The 24,239-nt window shown below is 54.6% G+C and overlaps 7 protein-coding genes across 7 annotated transcripts; 3 read left to right on the forward strand and 4 right to left on the reverse strand.

Annotated features, from left to right (window-relative positions):
• Positions 1-15: 15 nt before the first annotated feature.
• Positions 16-3,094, forward strand: LAESUDRAFT_183989 (Pkinase-domain-containing protein). Its single transcript, XM_040901493.1, has 9 exons — positions 16-451; positions 542-904; positions 1,189-1,322; positions 1,382-1,441; positions 1,497-1,562; positions 1,616-1,738; positions 1,799-1,929; positions 1,984-2,060; positions 2,114-3,094. Exons 1-9 carry the CDS (start codon positions 338-340, stop codon positions 2,831-2,833), a joined length of 1,788 nt encoding a protein of 595 aa, XP_040763945.1. The 5' UTR covers positions 16-337; the 3' UTR covers positions 2,834-3,094.
• Positions 3,095-3,341: 247 nt separating this feature from the next.
• LAESUDRAFT_184057 (ARM repeat-containing protein) lies at positions 3,342-7,493 on the reverse strand. Its single transcript, XM_040901494.1, has 12 exons — positions 7,270-7,493; positions 6,483-7,212; positions 6,354-6,430; positions 5,731-6,297; positions 5,424-5,676; positions 5,194-5,364; positions 4,979-5,145; positions 4,789-4,902; positions 4,557-4,727; positions 4,376-4,495; positions 4,203-4,313; positions 3,342-4,144 (listed from the first exon to the last, which is right to left on the reverse strand). The coding sequence occupies exons 1-12, from the start codon at positions 7,378-7,380 to the stop codon at positions 3,635-3,637; spliced, it is 3,102 nt and encodes a 1,033-aa protein (XP_040763946.1). The 5' UTR covers positions 7,381-7,493; the 3' UTR covers positions 3,342-3,634.
• Positions 7,494-8,812: 1,319 nt separating this feature from the next.
• On the reverse strand, positions 8,813-13,013 carry LAESUDRAFT_726023 (uncharacterized protein). The gene is made up of 10 exons (XM_040908940.1): positions 12,714-13,013; positions 11,305-12,642; positions 10,930-11,249; positions 10,774-10,876; positions 10,574-10,655; positions 10,391-10,520; positions 9,987-10,337; positions 9,846-9,924; positions 9,673-9,779; positions 8,813-9,611 (listed from the first exon to the last, which is right to left on the reverse strand). The coding sequence occupies exons 1-10, from the start codon at positions 12,771-12,773 to the stop codon at positions 8,996-8,998; spliced, it is 3,186 nt and encodes a 1,061-aa protein (XP_040763947.1). The 5' UTR covers positions 12,774-13,013; the 3' UTR covers positions 8,813-8,995.
• On the forward strand, positions 12,714-14,850 carry LAESUDRAFT_184145 (uncharacterized protein). Its single transcript, XM_040901495.1, has 5 exons — positions 12,714-13,022; positions 13,144-13,341; positions 13,394-13,449; positions 13,515-13,620; positions 13,671-14,850. Exons 2-5 carry the CDS (start codon positions 13,177-13,179, stop codon positions 14,763-14,765), a joined length of 1,422 nt encoding a protein of 473 aa, XP_040763948.1. The 5' UTR covers positions 12,714-13,022; positions 13,144-13,176; the 3' UTR covers positions 14,766-14,850.
• An 85-nt stretch (positions 14,851-14,935) lies between these two features.
• On the reverse strand, positions 14,936-19,009 carry LAESUDRAFT_736963 (uncharacterized protein; the record flags this gene model as incomplete). Its single annotated transcript, XM_040910742.1, has 7 exons — positions 14,936-15,237; positions 15,299-15,620; positions 15,674-17,133; positions 17,182-17,763; positions 17,820-18,395; positions 18,451-18,625; positions 18,680-19,009. The coding sequence occupies 7 exons, from the start codon at positions 19,007-19,009 to the stop codon at positions 14,936-14,938; spliced, it is 3,747 nt and encodes a 1,248-aa protein (XP_040763949.1).
• A 217-nt stretch (positions 19,010-19,226) lies between these two features.
• Positions 19,227-21,789, reverse strand: LAESUDRAFT_726025 (MFS general substrate transporter). Its single transcript, XM_040908941.1, has 15 exons — positions 21,438-21,789; positions 21,357-21,376; positions 21,287-21,302; positions 21,012-21,235; positions 20,892-20,958; positions 20,817-20,831; positions 20,628-20,754; positions 20,478-20,577; positions 20,349-20,424; positions 19,962-20,298; positions 19,832-19,907; positions 19,718-19,775; positions 19,610-19,666; positions 19,400-19,561; positions 19,227-19,342 (listed from the first exon to the last, which is right to left on the reverse strand). Exons 1-15 carry the CDS (start codon positions 21,772-21,774, stop codon positions 19,308-19,310), a joined length of 1,707 nt encoding a protein of 568 aa, XP_040763950.1. The 5' UTR covers positions 21,775-21,789; the 3' UTR covers positions 19,227-19,307.
• Positions 21,790-21,899: 110 nt separating this feature from the next.
• LAESUDRAFT_812825 (uncharacterized protein) lies at positions 21,900-24,154 on the forward strand. The gene is made up of 4 exons (XM_040914436.1): positions 21,900-22,066; positions 22,125-22,134; positions 22,202-23,803; positions 23,853-24,154. Exons 1-4 carry the CDS (start codon positions 21,966-21,968, stop codon positions 23,958-23,960), a joined length of 1,821 nt encoding a protein of 606 aa, XP_040763951.1. The 5' UTR covers positions 21,900-21,965; the 3' UTR covers positions 23,961-24,154.
• The last annotated feature ends 85 nt before the right edge of the window (positions 24,155-24,239 follow it).

Genomic DNA, 24,239 nt, shown 5'->3' on the forward strand with positions numbered 1-24,239 from the left:
CGATGATCGAGTCCCTGAGGACCCCAGAAACCTTGACTTCATTTATTTCCAAACCGTAGCCCCAGTCTGCTCTGCGTCCCCTCCATCCTCCACCGTTCACATCTTGCGTCTTGCCGCCAGCCTGCTTGTCTCTTGTCCATCACGACCATCTCAGCAATCAGCACATCTTACACTCCGCTTTGATTACGATCCGCACGACACAAGCGCAGCATAGCCTCAGAATCCACACCGGCGGTCTTCCGCTGACAGCGAGCCACACGCGCACGCGCACGCCGTTATCTTCTGCGAGCTTGGCCTCTGCCCACATCTTTGCTAGTTGCATCCACTGCAGGCCAGAATGCACTCCATCTCCCTCAAGGACTCGCTGCTCCCGCAGCCCCCGTCCTTCCAGAAGAAGAAGGCATATGAGATCCACAAAGTCTTAGGGGAAGGCACGTTTGGGAAGGTCATGGTGCGTCGCCGGTCACTTCACATCTGAGGTTGCTTGATCTCAGGCTGACGTCTTCTTACTGCCCGGCGCTCTTATGACGGGTCGAAACAGCACGCGACATGGCATGTCCCGCCCGATGAAGAGCACATTGCCAAGTACGGCGCGGCAGCAGCATCATATAACCCTCCGACTCCGAGCCTCTACCGCTCACCCAGCGGTCACTCTCGTCCGAGCTCTCCGGAGCCTCCGAACCCTCCCTCGCGCTCCAACACAACCACGTCCAATGGCAGCGGCGGATCCCATCTGACCGCGAAGGGTTACATATCATCGTATTTCGTTTCCAAGGAGAAGAGCCAGAGCCAGATGACGGTCGACGTCGCGCTGAAGGTTATTCCTAAAAAGAAGGTCAAGGGAAACGAGAGCAGTGTCTGGAGTGAGATGGATGTGCTCAAGGGGCTCAGCCACCCAAACATCGTGAGTTTTCGCCGCAATCATGCCGTCTCCCCTTCCCCTTCCCGTCCCGTTTGTGTTTTCTCAGTTTATTTCCGTGCGAGGTCTGATTTGCAGTACCAATGAGCAGCGCTTCGCCCGCTTCTCTTCGTCTCCTCTGCATTTCTCCGTCAGATGACGTCATCACCATCTTCCCACTCATCCTTGCGCACGATCCAATCTGATACACAGCCTCCTGTCACACGACATCCTGTCTGATCTAATTGCTGTGACATCCTCGTCACGGCCCTATCTAATTGCTCGCCCAGGTCAAGTTCTACGAATGGTTCGAGTCACGGACGAAATACTATCTTTCCTTCGAGCTTGCTGTCGGCGGAGAGCTGTTCCAACGCATCACCCAACGGGGCAAGTTCACAGAGTTTGACGCGGTCGCCGTGCTCAAGTGTGCCATTTTCGCGAAGTTTTGCGTGTCTGGGCCCTGATTACTTTCTGTCCTTGCAGGTCTATCCTGTCCGGTGTAAAATATCTACATGAACATGACATAGTGCACCGGGATCTCAAGTAAGTTGCGTTTCCTTAGCTCTTGGTCGAACATTTTCTCATTCAACAACTACAGACCCGAGAACATCCTGTACCGCACGAAAGACGAACACTCCGACATCGTAATCGTCGATTTCGGCATGTGAGTGATCTTCTGTCGAAATGCACTCGGGCTCTGACTGGGTTGATATTTAGTGCCAAGCACTTGGATACACCGGAGTCGCAGCTGCACTCCATGGCAGGTAGCTTCGGCTACGTAGCCCCAGAGGTGCTCAACAAGGCTGGGCACGGCAAGGCAGTAGACATCTGGTCAACAGGGTATGCGTCACTTTTTACATCAGTTCGATAGCGACACTCATTGTTTGCATCGGGATACAGCATCATCACATACGTGCTCCTGTGCGGGTACTCACCCTTCCGCTCGGACGACACAACTGAACTCGTCCGGGAGACGACCGCAGCACATGTCGAGTTCCATGAACGATACTGGAGTAACGTCTCCCAAGAGGGTATGTATCGCTTTCCATCCTGAATTGCCGCCTTTGCCTCATCTTATTGTGCAGCAAAGGATTTCGTCAAATATCTTCTCAACCCCGACCCAACAAAGCGGCCCACTGCCGCACAAGCGCTCAAGCACGCCGTACGTGTACTTCCTTAGGAAAACCTGTTGTAACCTACTCAACTTCAATCCAGTGGCTCACCTCACACAGCCCCTCAACCGAACACGACCTCTGCGGCCTGCGCGAGCAGTTCAACCCCCGTGCGCGCTGGAAAGCCGCCATCACCGGCACAATCGCCCTCAACCGCTTCGGCACCACGAGCAGCAGTGGCGGCTGGCGCTCGCGCACCATGCTTGCTGCGGACAGCGACGATGACTCGAGCGACGAGTGGGCCAATGCGTCTCTGCGGGAGAAAGCGAAGGCGAACGGGAAGGCGCCGCCGCTTTCTGGGGAGAATGAACACGTTAAGGTCTCCCCGCCAGTTGAGCGGGCGGGTCCCGATGCACCGTCGCCTCCGCCTGCGAGCGAAGCCCAGCCACATGCGGACGCAAGCAGCCAGAACGCGAACGCTTCGGGCAGTGGAGCAACCCTCCCTGCGTCCAAGCCGAGCCAGGGTCACACGCTCCGACACGAGAAAGACGAGGCGGCGCGCGAGCCTCTGCACGCGAAGGTGCCCCAGGAACTGCACGAGCAGCAAGCAGCGCGGAAGCAGGCCAAGCCTTCACCTGCGCACTTGGATGTACCGTCGGACGAGTCCACTCCGCGGCGATCGATCGAGAGCGAAGAGCTGCCGATGCCAGGGTCGTTTCATGGCTCGTGGAACCATCACCATCATCACCATAACCACCTGGAGCACCATCCGCAGGTCGAGAGCGCGCTGGACAGCCTCTTGCGGAAGATGCATATTCGATGATCTTGCGAGCAGGAATATACGTATATATACTTTAACTTATTTACACTCATGTATGACGAATGACTGATGTGACGAGGACGTGTATCAGCTGCTTTTTGCGCAGTAACGGTCGATGTCGATGATCCCTCGTCCTTAACGTTTGTGACGATCTTTATGTCCTGCCTACTCTAGTGTACAACATAGCTCCGCCTCTAATCATCCATGCTAGATGGCACACGAGTAATGCGAGGACGTTATGCTGTCTGCCACATAAATTCTCGAAAATCCTCAATCGCAGCCAACGTTAAGCAGACCCAACCGAATGAGATTGCGGAATAACTACAGGATGACAAACAAAATACTGCTTCGTTGATATACTATAAAAACAAATTACGAGACCTAAAAAAATGAGTGATGCAAAGGTACGCTGTACAAATGAGAAGTACGCAGTACAAGTGGGCATGCGCGGAAACAAGCAAGAAAGGGTCTCTGTATATGCCTGATAGGGGGGAATACGAGCAAGCGACAGGAGCGATGTGTGTGTTGCGATGCGGCAGTGCAAAATACAAATGCGCGATGGTGGTAATATACTTACGTGCCCGGCCCGGACAAAGCCCAACTAAATGAGTGTTACTATGGAGGATGCATGTCGGAGTCTGGAGGAGTAGCCAGCATAGACGGCAGCACAGGTATCATTCCGCCCAGGGCGAAATACTTGAGAGACGAATTGTATTGTTGCGGTGCGATGCGATGCGCCCTGAGGAGGGAGTAGTATTGTCCGTACGATTTCACCCATTTTGTGGCAGTGTAGAGGAGCACCGTTTACATGCCATACGCATACGTCCGCTCGTACGGGTTCGCAGCGACATTGAAGCCAAAGTTGAGGCCCTCGTAGTTGGAGAACGAGCCGGCATGCGAGTGCGGCGGCGGCGTAAGGCCCGGGCTGTGGCTCGACGAGCTCTGCAACACGTAGCTGTCGATGTTGTGTGGCTGCATGCTGTGCACCTGAGTAGAGTGCAAATTCGACGTCTGCGCCTGGATCCCGTGTCCACCATACACGCCGTTGGGCGCAGTGTACGCATCCGCGAGCGCGCCTGGCGAGTGCAGCCCCTGGTGCGACATGTGACGACCACCCTGGCCGCTCATGGCGTGATTGCCGAGAGGGGCCTGATTATGGTGATACCCACTGCCGCCATAGCCGTCAAGGTGCTCACGTTGCAGCTTGTTCTGGATGCGCTTGCCATATGGAGTGTTCCGAATCAGAGGAAGAACCGGTCGGATACCCTCCACAAGCAAGGCCCGCTGTCCCGGTTCCGCGTAGTCAAGTGCGGTCTAGAAGAAAACCTTGACTGAATTCCCCCGACCACGAGGCGTGTGACAATCCACGCACCTGCACACAGTAGTTGCCGTACGAATCGCGCAACAGCTTCTCCAGCCTGGTCCGATTGAGCAATTCCCCAATAAGCATCTTCCGGGTGTTGTGCTCCGCGACCCGAATGCACTGTAAAGTTTTCGCAGTCAGAAAATGTTACATGTCACCTGGACAACAAACGCTCAACGAACCTTCTCGATGACATTCGAACTAAATTTCTGCACTGACAGCGCGCAGACATTGCCTGTGAACTGACGGATGACAGCGTCGCTGAACCGATTATCGTTCAGGTCCAGAATGTATTGCACGACCTAGATGCACGCCACGAGTCCCGTTAGCATGCACGATGCACGTCAGGAACCGAAAGCTTACGTAGTTGCCGTAAGGGTCCTGTACCAGGGTCAAGGCATTGTAGGTGATCTCGCTGACCAACTGCACACGCTGGTGATCCGAAGCGTGATCCACGCAGCGCTGCAAGACGCAACAGCCGTGACGGTGGGTAGCAACCTCAACGCAATTGGCAGCGACCGCATTGTAAATAAACTGACAAAGGGAATGCCCGATAAGTAAACAAAGCCATACGCCGCATTGAATGTCCACGTACCTGGTTATCCTCCGGCGCGAGCTTGTTCAGACACTTTTGAATGACATGATTGCCGTTCAGGTCCTTGATAAGCACTACAACGTGAAGGCTCAAAGCAAGAATGATCGAGTGAATCTGAGCATTGTATTTCGGGTCAGCCTGCACTCGTCCCGTAAGTGATAAAGTGAGATCCAACTGGGACGAGACTTGCCTGTCTGCGGGTCGACAGAAAGTCAATCATCTTCTGCACGGCGCGCGTGCCGTGCATGTTGAGGGAGATGTTCACCAGGTCTTGCGCGACCGACTCGCAGATCACGTTGCGTTGTTCGTCCGTAGCGTACTCGAGGAGCTTCTGGCACAGGTAGTTGCCGAACGGATCTGCAATACGTTCAACACATGGTTCACAGTTGATGTGAACAGACTTACCGGTCATGAGTTCAGCAAAGTGGCTGAAGGTCTCTCGGAAGATCATATCACGATGTTCCGGGACACCCTCTTCGAGCTTCTTCTGGAGATAGCGGCACCCATGCTGATCCTTGCAGAGCTGGGGAATTTCGCCCTGGAGGTCCTCCAGACGCATCCCCGCGAATCGGTTGACTGTAGAGGAGCGACGCGTCAGTCATTGCCCTTTGCAGTACACCAACCTATGAACGTACATTCGCGATCCGCATCGCCGCGCTTGTGCTTAGGACCGTGCAGCCCGCCCATCTTGCTGTCGACGCCATTCGGACGGCCATTGATGCCCAGGCCATATCGCGCACCTTGGGAATGGTACAGCGCCGTTGATCCCGGCCCATTGTTCAGACGACCGTTGGGCTCAAAGTACGAGTTGTACCGCCCGTTCTCGAGTCCGTTGCCGTTCATACCGTTGCCATTCACACCATACATCGAATCAACACCATACTGCTGCTACATCATGAAGTCAGTACGCGGTCAACACATGATGGCGGAACATCGGCCAACCTGGAGCGAATCGTCCTCGCTCGACTGGATCGAGTTGAACGTGAGCGGGCTGCCCTCATACGCATTCGCCGAGTTCATTCGCGACAGTGTCGGGCTTACTTCTGTCTGCGGCGACTGCTGCGCGCCCAACAGGCCATTCAGCCCTGGCATGCCTTCCGTCAGCGGGGTCCCCGGGGCCTTGGACGCCAAAAACGACGCCGCGTTCGGCATGCCGCTCGGAAGGGGCGTCGCGGGGACCGAGCGCGCCGTGAGCGTCATCGACGACAGCGAAGAGATGTCCGCGATGCTAAGCGGCGAACCGCGGCGGGAAGAAAGGCCCTGAGCAGCCATATTCTGGGTGACCTGCTGCAGCAGCGGCGTCGCGGATCCCGAGACCGAGCCTGGGATCTTGCCTGCGGCGGAAAGCTCGGCAAGCCCGGGAGAGAGCATTGCAGGGTTGACGGAAGTGCGCCGGACGAAGGCCTCGGGTCCACGACTGCTACCGTTGAACTGGGGCCATTCAGACGGCTTCTGCTTCTGGGAGAGCGGGGCTAAGTCCAACGCAGCCGACACCGTAGATAGCTGAGCCTATTTTGGGAATCAGCTTGTGATGTGGGATGATCGAAGTCCATGCCAGAACACACCTTGTTTGCGTACGCATTCGCAAACCTGTCATTCGCAAACCTGTCCTCGTCGGACGCCGGCACATTCCTCATCACATCTGAGAACAGATTTTAGGACAGCTCAATGATTGAAATCGACGATCTACGTACTGTGCATCTCTTGATCCAACTGCTCATCAAGCATCATACCGGCGTTGTAGCCATTACCACCGAAGTGCTGGCCGTTCGCGGCTCCGAAGCGTTCATTTCCATTTCGCAAAATAGACTGAGGAATCGCGCTAGAAGGCGTCGGAACACGGTCGCGCTCGGCCCTTTCCCCAGCAAGCGACAGACCCTGCAAATGGCCCGCAAGCTCCTCGTCGTTCTCGCTGGCCGAGGTGCGCCGGCTGGCAGGCATGCTTTTGGCTCCGGGGCGCGCAAAGCCCTGGTGCGCCACGTTACCCGTGGGCAGCTCGGGCGAATGGTTCACCGAAGGCGCATACGTGACTGACTTGCGCTTGTCCGACGCCGCTGAGCCCACAGCCATTGAAAGCACCTCCGCGTCCACCGCGTTGTGCGAGAGGCCCGAGCCAAGACCAGACACCATCTCGTCATTGAGGGTAGCGTTCACGCGGGGAGGGGTTGTGGGAGCAGAGACGGCAAAGTGCTGGAGCGAGATTGCGTTGACATCTGGAGGAATGTTGAGCAGCTCGCGAGCCTGCTGCTGTTCGAGTGCGCGCATCTGGTCCTCGAACATCTTGCGCTGGAGGGCGCGCTGCCGCTCATGCTCGAGACGCTTGAGAGTGCGCTGCGGTTGCATCAGCCCAGGGTCGAGGAAAAACCCACGTTCCGCGACACGTACAGCCGATATATCCGGAATATTATTGCCGTAGCGTGCAGCCTGTCATACGCGTGTCATTACAGAGCCGAGTGGCAAGAGCAGAAGAGGAGGACTGACCGAATCGGCGAGGTCGAGGAAAGCCGGGGGGCTCTGCTTGGCCTCGTCAGGAGACTGACGACTGTCGGCAGGGGTAGTAGACGATTCCAAGGTAGTACTCATATGGGCCATTACTTTTGATCCGGGAGATGCAGGGGTAGGACAGAGAACAGATTGAGCAAGTACGGTTAGAATAGCAAACGAGTAAGCCTAATTGCACAATGGTTATCCTGTCGGACGTGGTGGGGTGAGGTGAGAGCTGGAGACGGGGAGGGTGATGGGACAGACCTGCCAGCTGTTTACGCCCGTCTATAAGGATTGTTGATACAGTGGGTGGACAGCTGGGGGAGAGTGAGTGTTGGAGGAGGAGGAGAGGAAGGAGAGACGTGGCAGACCTTGGGCACTTTTGAGAGATGAGTAGAGAGCAGTGTGGTGAGGATATTAGCGGTAGTACACGGCCGGGATTGACGAAGAGCAGGCGAACTCTAATAAATGTGACGGGCAGACACCCTCTTTTTTTGATTCTCCGACTGCCCAATTCGGCCCAACCCACGCGGCCCCTTGAAACCCCTCCCGCCTTCACGATGGCTATACTTTTACAGCCGACGTGCGCACCTCCTCCATCCCTCCTTCCGACTAATCTGTTTACTCCGTACACGTTCTCCTGCTCGCATGCAATCCACTCTCCTCGGCTCGCGCATGCGGGGACACCCCGCTCCTGATCTCGTCAACAACACCCTCGCTTGTCAGCCCACGCACTGCGCTGCACGTTCCTCGCGCTCCAGTCTGGGACGCGCCCGCGCCAGCCGACCCTCCAGCACCCTACGTCGTGCGAAGCTGTCTCAATCCACGCTCCTCCGTACCTGGTGACCGGCTGTCGGTTCCCCAGGTGGCTGGGCTTGCGCACCCCTGCAGACACCCATCGTCCATCCCTATCCAGATTCAGGTCACCGATCTCATTATGCGCTGCAATTATCTGTACTTGGTGCTCGACTGCGTCCCGTGAACCTTCCGGCGCGAGCGAGGGTGCGCGCGCACCGCGATATGTCGGCCGCCTGCCTATATGTACGTCCCCGCCGTCGCCAGCGCACGCGTCCGCGCGGTGGCGATGCAGGCATCAATCAAGCTTTCGAGCCTCGGCTTCGTCGTACGACATGGACGCGGCCCGACAGGGATCGTCCATAAAGTGCAGTCCGCGCAAATCGCGGACGATGACTGACTCAGAGGAGCAAATGCATTGGCGAAATCTACTAAGCGTTGCGCTCTCTCAGCTTCCGCGCCATTCACTGTTGGGCCACAACTTCCTATTTGACCCCAGAGCGGGGACGGACCTGAATGGTCGTCCGGCGCATGTTTCTATGCTGATTGCCAGTATATTTTCCGCGGTTGTTGCGGTCGTCCGGTAACAGACGATCTGGGAAAGTTTACCGCTGTCGAGCATTAACTGCGGTCGTTGCAGTCATCTAGTAACAGACGATCTGGGAGAGTTTACCGCTGTCGTGCAGGACCATTAAATGCGATTGTTGCAATCGTCCGGTAACAGACGATCTGGGAGAGTTTACCGCTGTCGAGCAAGTCAATTAATCCCATTACCGAGAACGTCGGCTGCAGCGAAATAGCGGTATCCTAATCTATATCGCAAGCATAAGCGACGAGCGGCCGATAGCACACACCATAGGAGACGGAAATGTACATACATACGTATAAACCGTCCATAGCGAATAGAAGGTACTGTCTAGCAACAACGTCAATGTGTGCCGTTCACCAGCACAGCCGGCGTGGCTCGATCGTGCACGCTCTCCTCCGCCTTCTCGCCCGTACCGTTCTCCTCACCATGTGCGGCATGTCCGTTGCCATGCGCCTCCAGCCCGATCTTGCCCTCCTCAGCGCCCTCCCCGTGCCCACGAATCGTGCGTCGGTCATCCTCGCTCTCGGCCGGGCCCGCCTCCGACGTGCCCTCGTCACTCGCGTCAGTACTCGTCCTCGTCGTCGGCGTCGACGAGTCCTCCTGCGATCCCTCCGGCGACTCCGGCACTGATCGCACCATGGGCCGCGAGCTCGACGGGTAACGCGCGCGGAGGAAGCCTGTTAGCGGCGCGAGGTCGAGGAACGCGCGCGACTTGCGAGTGGAACTGCCCGAATCGGGATGAGCCCTCGTTGGCGTCGTCGACCCGCTCTGTGGAGGAGATTCGGCTCCGTGCTCATCCGCTGACACATTCGTCACGACGGCGGGCAAGCCATCGGGTTTTGCATCGACGGTAGGCGTTGCGATGTCGGAAGGCGCAGGCAGCGAAGACGCAGTAAGGATCGGAGACTGCAATGAAGATATGGACTCTGAGGAGGCGAGTGGGAAGCGATGTGACCTAGAAAGACCAAGGCGATACTGTCAAGGACGATCATCGGACGAAGCAGCACGCTGCTCACGGGAGCTCAACACTCTCGTTGTTATCGATGAGAGTCAGAAGCAAGTTCTTCAGGTTCGGTAATGTATGTCGCATGTCTAGAGCTCGGAGATTGCGTTCAGACATGAGCTAGTATATGGACGATGCATTCAGGATTATCAGTAGCTAGATCAAGCAACGACAGCGTGGGCTCACAAGCTCTATGTCTTTGTTGAGCAGGAAGACGCCATACTCAAAGCGGTAAGTATCGACGCCTTTTGAGAAAAGAGGAAACCTGCGAAAAGGCCGACCATCATCCTTGAACAAGTTAGCATTATACAGAAACTTAACACTCACATCCTCGGCCCCACCATCGCCGATATCCCGTCCTTAATCAAGCTTCTACTGCCCACGCAAGTGACTGGATACACGAGGCCTTTGCCTATGTACGCCGCGAGCATTTGCACCACCTGCGCGGCATATCCAAGCGCGGTGGCCACGGCATCCTCCGTAACCTCCTTGTGCGACGATAGCGACAATGGAGGGGCAGGGTCGTTGGGGCCCAGCGGGATGGGCAGCGGCACATCGAGGATGGTAAAGAGCAGATCTGGTGGCGAGACGAGCTCGATGGGAAAGATGAAGGAGAGCGTTGTAATGAGTAGGCTTCGCATGGGCCCGATCTGATCTCGCAGAGTACTCAGACGTCCCCTGATTGCAGTGTCAACACTTTGTGTAGTAATGCATTGCAAATTCAAACATGCCTTTCATTAATGAGCTCCTCCTCTTGCTCGAACTCCAGCTGGGAAGCGTTCTCATTCAACTCACGCGCCAACGCGAGAAGCTCTCTGCGTTTTTGCAGATCTGCTCTCCGAGCCGCGAGCCGCTCTCTCACTTGAACCGATTCAGATGAAAACTCTTTGCTCGAACGGGTAGAGGCCACGTACGCTTGTCCGACTGAGCGTTCAGATCTGCGGCTTCGCTGTGCAGCTGTCCTATCCAAGCCTCGCGTTCGGATACTTCGCGACGCTTTCAGTCAATAAGCTTAGATTGAACCCGCAAGCAAGAAGAGGGAAAGCCAATGAACATGATAGACAAAGCGAACGTGGGCATGAAGGCATAGTTGGAATGCAGAGCAGACACTTACCACGAGGCCCGCACCTGGTTGAGTGACCAGCTTGTCAATCTTGTGCACGATATCCGAAAGCGATCGCTCGTTATCCAGGATGCATGTCTGCAAATTGATCAGTCTGTTGCCGCATTCAGTATTCAATTCACTCGGCATGCACTTCCACTAGCCTACCTAAGTAACTCTTGCCAAGAGGCCGTTTTCCGCTTGCCTTTCCGTCGGAGTGACCCATATTCCTTCTGCTCAGAATCCTCCACTTCTGGCTGATCACTAAGCTTTTCGGACGTCCAGATCCGCTCGCTGGGCAGGATGGTCTCGTCTGCAGCACTAGTTTTTCTCGCCTCGGACTCTGGATCTGAACTATATCCAGCGTCATAAGGAGGAAGCGGCGATGGCGGCGTCGCGTCGGGTGTAGGCAGATAGTACGTCCGCCCAGGCGGGTAGAGAGTGACTAAGAGCGAGTTAGACGGCAGATGTGATGGATAAGTGGCAAGCTGAACGTGATCTACTCAGTTGAATATCACGCCGGAATGTGAATATTGAGCCCACCTCTTTGGATAACGGTACCAGATCGCCCAAGTCAACATCCCAACCTTGCAAAAGTTTCCATTCCAGACCATCCTGCTCACTGCGCTCCCTTTCCTTACCTTTACCCTTCAAGTCCCGATCCCCGCTTGATGACCAGCCCAACCCACGCTTGACGTGCCCCCACACCTCCACCCGCATCTTCGATCCGCTTAGATCCGCTCCCGGTGCGAACTCGCCTCGCGACCGCGCATCAAGTTGAAACGCAGGATTTGTCGAAGGCCAGTGTATAGGCGAGATGAAGCTTGGTACACAAGGCCCATCATTCAAGGTTGCTTTGTTCGGTCTCGGAGAGGAAGGTGTACTTGGAGGCGTCGAATGGCGTGAGTGTGCAGTTTTGAAGGTCGTTAATGTAGGAGATGTGAGCGGTGAGGGTACAGGAGGGCGTTGCTTGCTTCCAGAAGGTGAGGTTGATGACTTGGCCGGCTTGTTAGCAAGTGATGACGAGGACGCAGATTTGATGTTCACGTCAAATGAACTGCTTCGTGATGAGCTGACGGCGGTCCGATTTGTGGAAGCTGATAGCCGGGATGAAGATGTCTTTGGCGAAGTTGTACCGTTTGTGATTCTTCTATTGCTCGTCCTGGGAGATTCCGGCTTGTGCGTGGAGGTCGATGCTTTCTCCTGCTTAGCTTGCGAGGCAGCTTTGGAGTAGCCCCCTTCTGCCGAAGCACCGTCTATCTCGGCTGTCTCTTTGAGAGGAGTGTCGGACTCTGACGGAATAGACGGAAGCGTAATAGTGAGGAAAGTCTCGACAAGTCGGCTCTGCAGGACTTTCTCAAGTCCTCTCTGAGAAACATCCTGCAGAAGATTCGGAATATGCGAAATGCCAGAAAGAGCGGAGTCATGCTGATCCACAGCTGAGAACAATCCAGTGCGTGAGGACGATGACGCGCCTGATACTGTGCGCGGTCGGTGAGATGGGCGTACAGTAGGTGCCGCCCCTGCTACCGAAAACCTCCGTGACGAATGCAGACCAGAAGCCGCAGAGGGAGGATGGATGCTAGATACACTGGTTCTGGACGTTGTTCTCCTTCTGGTCCCGATCCCGTTCGGACCGTCGAGATCACGGTGGACCTCCTCCGTGCCTGGTCTGTGATACACTATGTGTATGCTGGACGAAGACGACATCCGCCTGGCTCGTTTCCGCCCAATCGTAAGGTCAAGGTCATCCGAGAGGTGGCCCTGTGGTGTGAACTGTGGCTGCTCCGAGGATTGTTTGAGAGCAGAGGCAAACGCATCTCGAACAGGGAATGGTGTCAGATTACGGACTTGTACTGCAGTAATGTGCCTAACGCGACGCTATATTGGCGTCCGCAATTGCTCAAGCGTCAACTCTAAACCACTGATCAGAGACCCGGGAGAGACTCAACTGGATACCGAGCCAGCGGATCGACAACCTCTGCCTCAGAGGCATCCTTCGAGTGGTTCATGACTGTCGCCGCTTCCGAGAATTGTGTACGAACACGGTGTAGGCTTGATGCACAGTCCGGATTTCACTGTGACGATTGGGAGCAGGGGCACGCCGAGTGTGCATGTATGAGGAGAATCCTACTGCCGCTACCTCAGCCTCAAGCTCAGATTCTAGCAGTGACAGTGAATGCTAGCGAGAGAGGTATAAGGGAATTGTGCTCGTGTTGAGGCAGTCGGCTGCAGCAAGTCGAGGGCCACGGTGGCGGGAAGTAAGTACAAGAGGCGCCAGAGGGCGCCAGTTTCGGTCACCACGCCGTGCATTGGCCGTGCTACCTTCTTTCGACGTCCTCCATCTAGTGATTCAACCATTGTCCTCACATAATCGTGCAGGACATCCTCCAACCAAGACGACAAAACACTCCGATGATCATGCCTCCCAAGTTACCTCGAAGAGCATCCACTTCGACAAAAGATGCACTTGCTGCATCCAAAGCAGTGCAGAACGCGTCGATGCCGCCGCCGCCAGACCCCCTGCCGCCGTTAGGAATTATGGAGGCAGAAGCGAACACATTGTCATTGTCTCTACGAGTAGGTTACCAACTCGAGTGTCGGCGCAAAAGACAATAAACGTTGCCCATAGAACGCCACGGTCAAGATAGGCCAGGTGTATGAGTTTTACGCGGATGCCCGAAAACTGTAGGTTACTAGCCAATACTAGGACTATCTGAAAAGCTCTGAGTGTATGGTGTTTTATTTTATAGCGGGATTCAGAAGTATGCTCCCAGTCCGCCACGGTCGCTTACAGCTTCGTTAGGCCGAGAGATTGAGAAGTACGACCAACTATGTGATGCAATGGAAGCGCATCTAGTAGGTTCTCACTTAAAACAGCACATGCGCGTACCTCTGACGAGACGTAGCACCGTGCTATTGCAGTCCTGCAAAGGGACATCAAGCGTGAAGAGCAGCGTTTGAAGGCGGATGCGGAGGCTGCCGCAAAGGCCGCAGCCCCTGTGCTTCCTGAAGCATCTTTCACCACAACTCCGCCCGCCTCCCCGACGTTGTCTACGTTGTATACTGGGGCTTCCGCGGAAGCATCAACCTCAAAACCTGCTCTCCCGCTACCTGCTCGCCGCCAGTCGACTGTCTCCCTGTCATCTCTGCAACGCCCTCCCTTCCCGCACAAATTAGATCTCTCTTCAGCTGCATTGCGCATGAATCCTGAGGAAGGACTTATGAGCGGGCTCTCCTCGCCAGTGACACTCGCGCCCAAATCTTCGCATAAGTCGATGTCACAAGATATGCTCTTGGGGTTAGACGATGGCACTGATGGTCCCATCCACATTGACCTTACGCAAGTGGGCGATCTCGAGATGAATCTGCAGAGAGCAGCGGCATCATCCGTAGCAGGGATGGATTCATCGTTAGGCAATTCCGCTGACAAGCCCATCGAACTAGATCTGGACATGGACGTGGACCTCTTCCACGAAGGTGCCAATAACTCGGCCAATACTCAGGGGGAGCACTTGTTTCATGAGGCGTCTGCACCGGCTATGGATGATATCCATGGTCAGAGCCTCTCGCTGGACGTCAAACCCAAAATAGAAGACGATATCTTTATGAATGCTCTTCAAGCGGTGGATTCTACAGGGGGAAGCGATGATATCTTCGCTACTCTCGAAGGACCTTCGCTACCCGATGCGTCAATAGACGACCACGGCGCTCCGGGTAGTCATCACGCGGTGAGCGAGAATGCGGCGAATGGCGCATCATCGTCTGCCTCTATTCTGGCAAGTCTCAATACTTCTTCCTCGCACTCTGTCAATCAGCCTGCTCAGGACCATGACGGCCGATTCGACCTTCAAGGTATCGACCTGTCCAACTTCCCAACCCTTAGCGCTGACCTCTTCCGTGACGACTCGGCCGAGCATGGTTTGAACGAATCCGACATGGCGAACTTGTTCAGCATAGGAACTGAAACTGGTGATGCGGAAAAGGGTACCAGCGCTGCGTAGGCATGGTGCTTTTGAAGTGAGCACAACAAGTAATGCGTTTCGATTTGCCAGTAGGGTGTGTGTACTTGAACAACAATAGATCGAATATGGAAGAGTCGCGTGCAGTACATCCCTCGAACGATTAGTACGATGTGTAGCCTATGCAGTCTCGCATTTGTAGCCCGATCAACTCACGCCCGACCCCCCTTCTTCTTCTTGTTGACCACTTTGAATCCTCCCCATTCAGACTGCGTCTGCTTCGGTTGCGCCTTCACCACGTCTGCTATGGACAGTGGCTTTGCAGACGATCCCGACGACGCACCATTCTTGAGGCGAGACGCAGCATCGGCTTTGCGTCTACTCACGAACTCGGATGCGAATCGACGGCCATCAAGAGTCGTGCTGCTGGCATAAATCAAGTCCGAGATGATCTCAATGGTCGAAGGATCTGGGTCCAGTGGGAAGGAGAGCAACATCGAGGTAATTTCCTCAACTGAAATCACAAGAGGGCATATTAATGGGTTTATGAGAGGAGATTATCTTAGAGCACATACAATTGACACTACTGTTGAGCCCCTTGAGCGAGTCGGCGAGCCATTTCATGAATTCGTGAGACGGCGGAGCGGGAAACTCTTCGGCCTTTGGAGTCGCTACCTTAATCGGCACAGTCGGGGGCCGCGTCGGCACGGCAGTCGCGGAGGTCGACCGCGTAGTTGCAGACGGTGCCGACGTTGCAGGAGCAGCGCGAGGAACAACCTTGGTAGAGGTAGACACCGCGATTGCAGGTCTTGCTGCCGGCACAACTGCCACAGATGTCTTACCTGCAGAACCCACGGTCGTCCACGCACCCCCCGACGGCTGAGTAGGTGCCGGGGCCTGCTATGCACGTCAGTGAAACAAAACTAGCAGCAGTTTGAGATTCCTCGTACTTTGGTCATTGTCTCCGCATAGCCACGTTTCGCAGCAGCAGCAACAGTCTCTTTCTCCTTGATGGCTTGCTTCTTCCGCCGTTCTTCCTCTTCCTGTATCTCCTTCATGCTTTTCTTCGTTACTGGAGCTTTGGACGAGTTCGTCCACACGGGCATAGCAGGCGTGGTCGGGGCTGTACCTGGAGCCTCTTTGACAGTAGCGACCAACCGAGCGGCATGTGCTTGAGAGGTCGGCAAACCCCAAGAAGCAGTGAAAGGCTGGAAGTCCTCCATCTGAGAAGCGTTGCTAGCAGCAACTCGCAATGCCCGCTCTTTCTCGCGCTCAGCAGCCCTTCGTGCTTCAAGCTTTTTCATTTCTGCCTCTTGGATCTCGCGAAGTCCGGGTGTGGCGCCAGATGGCTTGCCTTTCTTATCATCGTCCGTTGTCCAAGCTGGCTTGAGTTCAGTTGGTGGGATAGGGGACGGTGGCTTCGCAGCCGCTGGCTGAGCAGGGACGACCTTAGTCGCGGTCAAAGGGGCTGCAGACGCGGTAACTTGCGACTTTCGCCGGACCTTCTGAGGAGCTACCTCGGCCGTTGGCTGAGCGGCAGGCACCGCTTCCGTACCATTTTGACGCGACTCAACAGCGGGTACACCCGCGGAAATCGTCCCTACTCCATTCTGTAGAACACCATTAGGAATGTCACGCCCCCCGGACCGGCGCTGCTGCTGCTGGTCATGTTGTCCGAGATTTGCTATCGTTAAGTTGCTCGGATGCTCAGAGAAGCCAGCGGAACCCCGGGACGGCGCCGCATTCCAGGGAGATGCTTCATTGATAGAGTTGCTCTGCGCACGCCCATATGTGGGTTGACTGGTCGTAGATAAGCCAGTTATTACAGTATTACTTGCGGTAGGATAGTTGACATCGAAAGGTCCAGGGCGACGCACAGCAGCTGAATGCTGATGGGCCCACGGCGATTGTGGCACCGCAGCAACAGGAGAAGATATGAGCGAATGTTGGAATTGTTGAGTAGGAATAGCATGAGACTGCGTTGTGGTCTGTCGTTCGGGGATGGATGAAAGAGAGGCTACTGGACGACCATCAGGCACTGGTGTATATCCGAGAGAATGATTTTGAGAGAATGGCTGGCCATTCGACGAGAATGCCGCACTGTTCCCGTTGGGGAAAGGACTCCCAAACGGAGCAGCACTTGGTGCATCGTTACCTGCGGCCCTGCTAAAGACGTCCCTGTTGATGACTCGTGAAGCTGCTGTAGGAGTATGCAGACTTGCAGAGGGACCGAATTCCGTGCCAATGATACCTGACGTCGCTTGAGCGGCAGTCGTTGCCAGGTCGGCACGCAGAGCTCCCGGCCCAACGCTCATTGCGACATCGCTGCTAGAAATTGATATGGTATCTGCAGCGTTGGCTTGTGTAACAAATGGCGATGAAGGACCAGCCGAGCTCATGCCATCTGCAGCTGAAGAATAATCAGAGCAATCCGGCTATGCGCAATAGGATAACATACTGCTGATACCCAAGCCGTTCATGGGAATGGCTCTGGTAGCAAAGGGCGAATGTAATGCAGGAGACGATTCATATGAATCAGTGAAAGGCCCCCGTCTCTGTCCGACTACTGAAATCGGGGACGTAGGTGCTGCAGAAAGTGCCATTAATCGTGAGCCAACCGCGAGTTCGGTATTCACGTAGTTTCCACCTCTACCATCGAATGCGTGTGAGTCGGGGGAGGCATTAACGAATCGTGCCGGGCTAAATGACGACGATGGGGAAGCGGATGCACTGGAGGAATTCTGAAGGAAGGAATCATAGGTCGAGCTACGTAGATTGCCAGTGGCTGTCCCTTGGAACACAGTGCCGTGGAGTCTGTCTGCACTCGGTGCTTCCAGCAAAGACTCGCTTCGACGAGGTAGTCCAGGTGGACCAGCAGACGTTACACCAGGCGTGAGGAACACGGGATGCCCGCTAGCACGTTGAGCTATTTCCCCAACAGATATCCAATCTGTGTCGAGGTGCGTACGCTTCATGAGGAGATTGGGGGTGAAATAACCTTCATCATACCAGCGTTGCATGATGTCCGCACGGAAGGGACCTATTGAAGTGGCTGGTTGTTAGCTAGAGTGTTGGTTTAATTGCTTTAATGCTTGCCTTGTACTTGGCCTTGAGGATCAAGGTAAGACCACTCGATGCTCGCGAGATCTTCCAAACCAGGGGGTTTGGATACGACTTCGGAAGCCCGACTGTGCTCAACTGACGAAGTGACACTAGAATCGCTACTGCCTAGGGACAGACCAGCCATAGTGCTATTCAGACTATCTGCAGGTTGGCCTATGGCACTCCCGGGAGTTTTGTTTGGGACAGCGGCCGTTGAGGATTCGGGCTGAGACGTAGCCGCCCTATTGACGGAAGGCTGTTGCTCATCCTCCACGCGCTGCTGTGGGCCGTGATGCTCGCCCTCCTCCTCTTTAACATCTGCGCCTTTCGGTTCGTTTCCAGGGTTATCCTCATCCTTATCCTTCTTCGCCAATGGATCAGTATGAGGCTTGTTCAGGTGCTCTGAAGCACGGCGTCTAGATGACCACGATTCACTCAACACGCCATCGAAGCCTGGCGCAAGTCCGATACGCGTCCGAGGGGACGGAAGAGCGGCCTCTCGAGGAGACGTTAGCGGGCCCTGTACAGACGACAGAGACAGCTTTCTGGGTAACGTCAAAGGCGGTGGTTCTTTGAAGATCCTACCATGTCAGAAGGTCCAAAGAACATAACAAATGGATAATACCTGTACTGTCTCGCCTTCGACCCATCAAGCCTCCCATCCGCTCGCGCATCGGACTCAACGTGGTACTCGCAGAGTGGCCTAGCTTAGGCCTCTCTCCCAAAGAGCTATTGAGAGGAGAGAGGCCATCAGTAGGTTGTCGGCGTCGAATTTCAGAGTTGAGAGGGCCGGAGAATATCTATGCATCGCATATGCTCACATTGCCCGTAATCACCTGTAACAAACGCCTCACCTTCTTCTCCCCATCGCTCATCTCTTTCAACCCAACTGGGTCGCAACCTACCTCGCGAACAATCCCATCCCACCTCTCTACCTCCAACCCGAGTCCTCCCTTACCTCCCCCCTCCTTATAAATTCGGAGCATTTCTTCACGGGAATATCGGAATGGATTGGACATATCGCGTCGCTCCGGAGCAGTGCTGGTCGTTGGAGTGACCAGCGCAGAGTATGTCGACATGCCTGGCGGCACAGGAGAAGTGGCGAGCGGTGGAGAGGGCGCAGGTCGCGCAGGACCCTTCGTACGCATCCATTCGGGACCGAAGTGCATGGTAGTGGTAGTCATTTCAACTGGCAGATGTTGCAGCGGTACAGAGGGTTTCGACACGAGATTCGTGCGTTTGGTCGTATAGGCAGCGGTCGCGCAGCGTACGAGGTATGTGAAAGTCACAAAGTGTGCTAAGCCACAGGCATTCTGAAGCCACGACCAACCTCAGGGCCGGCGCCAAAAAATTCGTCTTCCGCCGGTTAATGCGTCGTTCCTCCTGGTTTACACGTTTTGTACTCTACGTATTACATGCAGACTGGAGTGATTTCAAGATATGGCGGACGCAGCACGCAAAGTTGCGACACCTATTATGAGCTCACGAGAACACCCGCCACTTGCTCGGAGGAATAGCTGAAGGAATAGAGCATTTGAATTCGGGCGCACAAAAAAGCGGGCTAGCCAACATACCCTGCAATCTCTTTGCTGTCGGAATCATGAAGAATATGACCGAGAGCAGTCCCAAACTCAGACATATTCCTGAGACAATGTAATAGCCATCGCGCTCTGTGACACATTCTCCTCCGATCTCAGCGCATGCTGTCTTGCCGTGTTCAGAGACACATTCGGCCGCTAAACAGAGAATCAAAATCTGGAAGGCACCGCAGTGAAACGCCGCACCTGTTACAGACAGGTCGTTTCCGATATTGCAGGTTGCTATGCTGAAGAAATCCACCCCTGTAAGGAATCGTTAACTATTGAGATTGATGATGCACGAGTCTTCTGTACCTTTGAGCACGAAGTATCTTGGCCACGTTCCTCCAAGATTAGAGAAGGTAGCGAAAAGCTGTGGGAGACTTTGATATATTGTATCCCGCATATTCTCAAAGAAGCAAAACGTACTGTCATGTACGTTCCCCCAACGATAGGATCAGAGATACGAGTATGGAAAGCCGCCATTCCTCCGAACTGAATTGTGCTAGATTGCGCGCCATGACCCCAGTGTGACAGCACATCAAATCGGGCGACGTACGATGCGAATGAAGAAGCAACGGTTTGCAGGATGATCAGAAGGAAGAACCATGTCGAGATTGGTGGCTTTGGGAACCAATACACCATCAATGTCGCGAGTAGTGTCAGTCCCAGTCGAGGCCAATAGGCATACGACCAAGCGCGCAGGGGCTTGTCGCCCCTAGCCCACTTGCCGGCTAGCCAACCGCTCACAATTTGGAACGGAAAGTCAATGAGCACGGTCATAGCTAGGTCCTCCCTACCAAGTCCTTTCTCTACCATTTTCAGCGAGGTGACCGCTTCGTGAGCTTGAAAGCCGATTTTCGCAAAGAGATGCACAATCAGCAGCGTTTGCACATCTGCAACAGGCCTTACAACTGCACCAACTATTATCGAGCACTCGACGTACGTTTCAGCTTGCATATCGTCCACATTGTCATGTAGACGGACTTGATGCTGATATCGAGGTCCGCACTCTCCTTGTCCTGAGTGAGATGTTAGTAGAAGTGCCACGTACGCGCCGGCGCAGGAAGCTCACCTCCTTCTTGAAGAAGATCCAGACTGTCACAGCGTACGACATCATGCTGCAGAAAAGCAGATACGCATTCAAACTCAACCGAGGGATGCCCCACTTCTCACTGAGTCATGGTTAAGCAGCGCGAACAAGTGTCACGTTATGACGACGTACGCAAATGCCTCGCTGTTGAGGGCCAGGAACACGGTATAGGATAGAAGGTAACCTGTATTCAGACCGATGGTCTGAGACGTTGATGCATAAGGTAGGTTGTCCTCGGAAAGGAGAGTGAGTGCCCAACCTAGGCATTGAACATCAGTGCACTTCGAATGAAGCAGCGTGGCGGTGGAGCGCGCGCCTCACCGTCAACAGCTATGTCTACATGTTGCGACATCACGTCAGTGAATTGCCACGGAAACGATTGTGAACAACGCGAACCTTGGGTAGCGGATAAGAATACAAGTCCGGTAAACGCTGCGGTCAGAATATATATGTATCCGGATGGCTAGTGCATTGGTGGTCAGGGACTGCACATCGACACGGGGGCGCAGGACTAACATCGTTCATCATTTCATCTGCATGGAACGACAATGCGAGCATGATGGTGCCCACCAGCAACTGCATGGGTATGATCCAGGATTTGCGACGACCAATAGAAGGAAGGTATATGGAGTCGACAATGGGCGACCACAAAAGCTTCATGGAATAAGGATAGCTAGATAGTGAGAATATTGCTAGCTGAGAATACGACAAGTGTTCTCTGAGAAGGAATGGAAGAGATCCTGTTGGAGTGTATTAGCTATGTCCATCGCACGCAGGCTGAATGCTGTTACCTAGAGCAAGTCCTAACTAGAGCCAGACATCATGAATGACTGCAATAAATTTCAGTACAAGAACACTCACAGGAAAGCCTTGTACGAGGTCTTCGTGCAGAGTGTAGAGATGGTCAGCGAAGCCGAAGTCATCTATAATCGCGTGACTCACAAAGAACGATGAGCATCCCTATAGCCTGCTTGTCATGCGACGATATTGGACGCTTTGCATGGCCCTGCTCGGCTTCTTCCTCCAGACCAAGCGCTGCGGCCCGACGCTCATCCTCAGCCAACAGACTGAGTTCGATCTCGTCGAGGCCAATCCCATCCTCAGAGTCCCATCGTTGGTGGCTCGCCGGTGTCTTGGGCGTCCGCGGCTGTATTTGAATGCTTTCCAATGAGGTAGCCAGAGCAGTGGATGGCATGTGCTCGTCGTGGATGCCTTGTAGGTCAGGCTGAGGCCTCTGTCGCCGTCGTGGTTCTTGAGCAGCGCCTTTCTGATGGGACATGACAGAACAGTTGCACTGGGACAACCGCGTACGGGTACGCGCCCGATCATCATACAAGCGCACGGCGCGTGATCTTGAACACGTCAGCACATCCATATATGCTCCCATGCTATATGCGGCAGTTTGATGGCGGCCGTGGTTCGTGGTCGTTCTCTCACTCAAGTGAGCCACATCGATTGGAGAATCCGACGATGGACTCTGTCAATGCACTGCAAGGTCTGCAGGGTGCGACGGTGATTGATCTGTCGCACATACTACTATCATGCATTAAAGAGCAAGGGGAGCGAATGAGGTGCGTGCTCGAGATAGTTCGTATCGGCTGCAGTCGCTAACATCTGCCATTATCGTAGTGTGGATGCGGTACGTGGGTTTGCATGTATCTGTGGACGCATTCTGGTGGTCACTAATTTAGTCAGAGACGTCGTAGATCCGAGCAGCTGACGCAAATGTTACTGCCACCCTCGTTCTATTGCGACGCATCGCCAACTCAAACGCTTTCATCGATAGGCTCCATGCTGAGCTATTGATGAGGATCTTCGAATACGTACCAATGCCGTATCATGCAGACGACCCTAACGTCAAAATCGACGACCATTTGCGCATTTGGAAACTGGGGATTGTCCGACTGCGCGAGATTATGACGTTGACCCAGGTCTGCCACCGTTGGCGGGAGGTCGCGATTAGCCATCCCAGGCTATGGGACAGCATCGCATCTACCTACTCTCCTGCGCAACAGCGGATGCTGCTGGAGCGCAGTCGTGGGTCAATGTCTCTCAAGATTTATTTGGAGCCAGGACAGAGCTACCTACTCGATGCCTCATTGGGTACGCTCACAGAACGCATTCAAGAGCTACATTTTTGCCATCTTAATGCGCACGGCGCGGAAGTCTGCAACTGGCCAATGCCTCGACTAGAGGTCCTCACGGTGAAAGGCTGCGACTACGACGACGTCATCTGGGAGATGAAGGGAAGTCCGTATCTCTTCGCCGGCCACACCCCTCGTCTACGGTCTCTCTCACTCTCCTCTCTGTGTTGGCTGCCGGGCAACCAATTCACCACGCTTAAACAATTATTCCTGACAAGACTGCGCATGCCGCATTGCACCGCCCGCGTGCTGGACTTCTTCGCACAATGTCCGAACCTCGAAGACCTCGTCATCGCTATCCGAACTCACCTGTCGGACATCGACGTGAGTGAGCGCACGGTGCCGCTAGCAAAGTTGCGCCGGCTCGCGTTCCTCGAGACAGAACGTCACGTCGTTGTCAACATGCTCTCACACATGATCTTTCCGAACACCACCGCTGTGCGCATTGTCGTCGACAAGGAGTCCGGCGACGTCTTCGGCACAATCTCCTGTTTGCCCGTAGCGCAGACTATCCGCGCGCTCTCCATATATACCCGGACGGATTGGTCAGTCTGCGCCGCAGTAGGCCCGCACTCGGGTTTCGCGCTATCTCCGATGCACTTGCAAGACAGTTATACCACGGAAGCATGCCTCAGTTGGTTCCGCTGGTGTGGTGATTTGACATCCCGGATCAAAGAGGCGTGGCTGATCGGCGATCAAGTGCATGGGCCCGTGGTTCCGATACTTACCAGGCTGTGCAACCTGGAGGTATTGGCCCTTCAGCCGCACGATTTGCTGGCCGGGCATCCGCTGCGACGCTCTGTGCACTCGACGCTAGAGCTGATCTCCCGCCCGCTGCATTTCAGCAAATTGACTACGCTGCACGTCCTGCACGCACCCCGCGAGACGGAGCAGAGCGTCACTGACACAGTCAGGCAGCTCTTCATGAGCGGCATTTATAGCAAGCTGAAGCTCCTCACCATTGATTATCTGCCCGGCTACAGGGGAGAGAGGATATACAAAACGGATTTTGACGGATACTTCGCGTGTGTGAAGTACAGAGATCTGGACACGCTGCCTCACATGGCGATTCCGGAAGTCTGCAAGACGGGAGCTAACATGTATTGGTCGGGATTCGAGCCGGAACTGGACTTGTATACCGGCGAAGCGCCTTATGGCCCTGTTGTGAGTTATGCATTCAACACTCCTGAATTATATCACTGACAATTACCAGGTAGCTGGAAGGAGCGGAGCTGCCAAGGACGGGAAGGAACTACTACACGAAGCTCGTCAGGATACCCATCTAGCATACGGCTCGACACAAGGCTCAAAGCCTGCGTAGAGACATTCCTTGTATACTCATCGCTAGCGATCACTTCTACTGTACCATCTCAAGTAGGATTCATACCACTAGGATTATTTATCGTCACGATGTTCTGCTGTCAGCACCGCATTTGACTCTGCTTGTCTTACCCCAAATGGGAGCTCGTATGTAAACATAGTCGTAGCACTATTCAATTACACCTTCAGACATTTTTGCGCAGCAGGCGAAGTGCCTGCGACGACTGGGGTATTGAAGGCAAGGCGCTGAAGAGTTACTGTTTTTTAAACGAGCAGCACC

The sequence above is a fragment of the Laetiporus sulphureus genome, assembly GCF_001632365.1.
Source record: "Laetiporus sulphureus 93-53 unplaced genomic scaffold LAESUscaffold_21, whole genome shotgun sequence".
In the NCBI taxonomy this organism is placed as follows: Eukaryota; Fungi; Basidiomycota; class Agaricomycetes; order Polyporales; family Laetiporaceae; genus Laetiporus; species Laetiporus sulphureus.

Excerpts from the sequence above, each read along its gene's own strand:
- LAESUDRAFT_183989 (XM_040901493.1), top strand. The coding sequence starts at position 338 with ATGCACTCCATCTCCCTCAAGGACTCGCTGCTCCCGCAGCCCCCGTCC. Across the intron at positions 1,442-1,496 it reads ATAGTGCACCGGGATCTCAA|ACCCGAGAACATCCTGTACC; the intron begins GTAAGTTGCGTT and ends CAACAACTACAG. Across the intron at positions 1,563-1,615 it reads GTAATCGTCGATTTCGGCAT|TGCCAAGCACTTGGATACAC; the intron begins GTGAGTGATCTT and ends GTTGATATTTAG.
- LAESUDRAFT_184057 (XM_040901494.1), bottom strand. The coding sequence starts at position 7,380 with ATGGCCCATATGAGTACTACCTTGGAATCGTCTACTACCCCTGCCGAC. Across the intron at positions 4,496-4,556 it reads AGGACCCTTACGGCAACTAC|GTCGTGCAATACATTCTGGA; the intron begins GTAAGCTTTCGG and ends GCGTGCATCTAG. Across the intron at positions 4,145-4,202 it reads ACGGCAACTACTGTGTGCAG|ACCGCACTTGACTACGCGGA; the intron begins GTGCGTGGATTG and ends GTTTTCTTCTAG.
- LAESUDRAFT_726023 (XM_040908940.1), bottom strand. The coding sequence starts at position 12,773 with ATGAACCACTCGAAGGATGCCTCTGAGGCAGAGGTTGTCGATCCGCTG. Across the intron at positions 12,643-12,713 it reads ATCCGCTGGCTCGGTATCCA|CGTCGCGTTAGGCACATTAC; the intron begins GTTGAGTCTCTC and ends ACGCCAATATAG. Across the intron at positions 10,656-10,773 it reads AACCAGGTGCGGGCCTCGTG|CGTCGCGAAGTATCCGAACG; the intron begins GTAAGTGTCTGC and ends ATTGACTGAAAG.
- LAESUDRAFT_184145 (XM_040901495.1), top strand. The coding sequence starts at position 13,177 with ATGATCATGCCTCCCAAGTTACCTCGAAGAGCATCCACTTCGACAAAA. Across the intron at positions 13,450-13,514 it reads TACGCGGATGCCCGAAAACT|CGGGATTCAGAAGTATGCTC; the intron begins GTAGGTTACTAG and ends TTTATTTTATAG. Across the intron at positions 13,621-13,670 it reads ATGCAATGGAAGCGCATCTA|CACCGTGCTATTGCAGTCCT; the intron begins GTAGGTTCTCAC and ends GACGAGACGTAG.
- LAESUDRAFT_726025 (XM_040908941.1), bottom strand. The coding sequence starts at position 21,774 with ATGTCCCATCAGAAAGGCGCTGCTCAAGAACCACGACGGCGACAGAGG. Across the intron at positions 19,908-19,961 it reads GTTGCTTCTTCATTCGCATC|CACAATTCAGTTCGGAGGAA; the intron begins GTACGTCGCCCG and ends CGCGCAATCTAG. Across the intron at positions 19,343-19,399 it reads GACAGCAAAGAGATTGCAGG|CTATTCCTCCGAGCAAGTGG; the intron begins GTATGTTGGCTA and ends CTATTCCTTCAG.
- LAESUDRAFT_812825 (XM_040914436.1), top strand. The coding sequence starts at position 21,966 with ATGGACTCTGTCAATGCACTGCAAGGTCTGCAGGGTGCGACGGTGATT. Across the intron at positions 23,804-23,852 it reads AAGCGCCTTATGGCCCTGTT|GTAGCTGGAAGGAGCGGAGC; the intron begins GTGAGTTATGCA and ends GACAATTACCAG.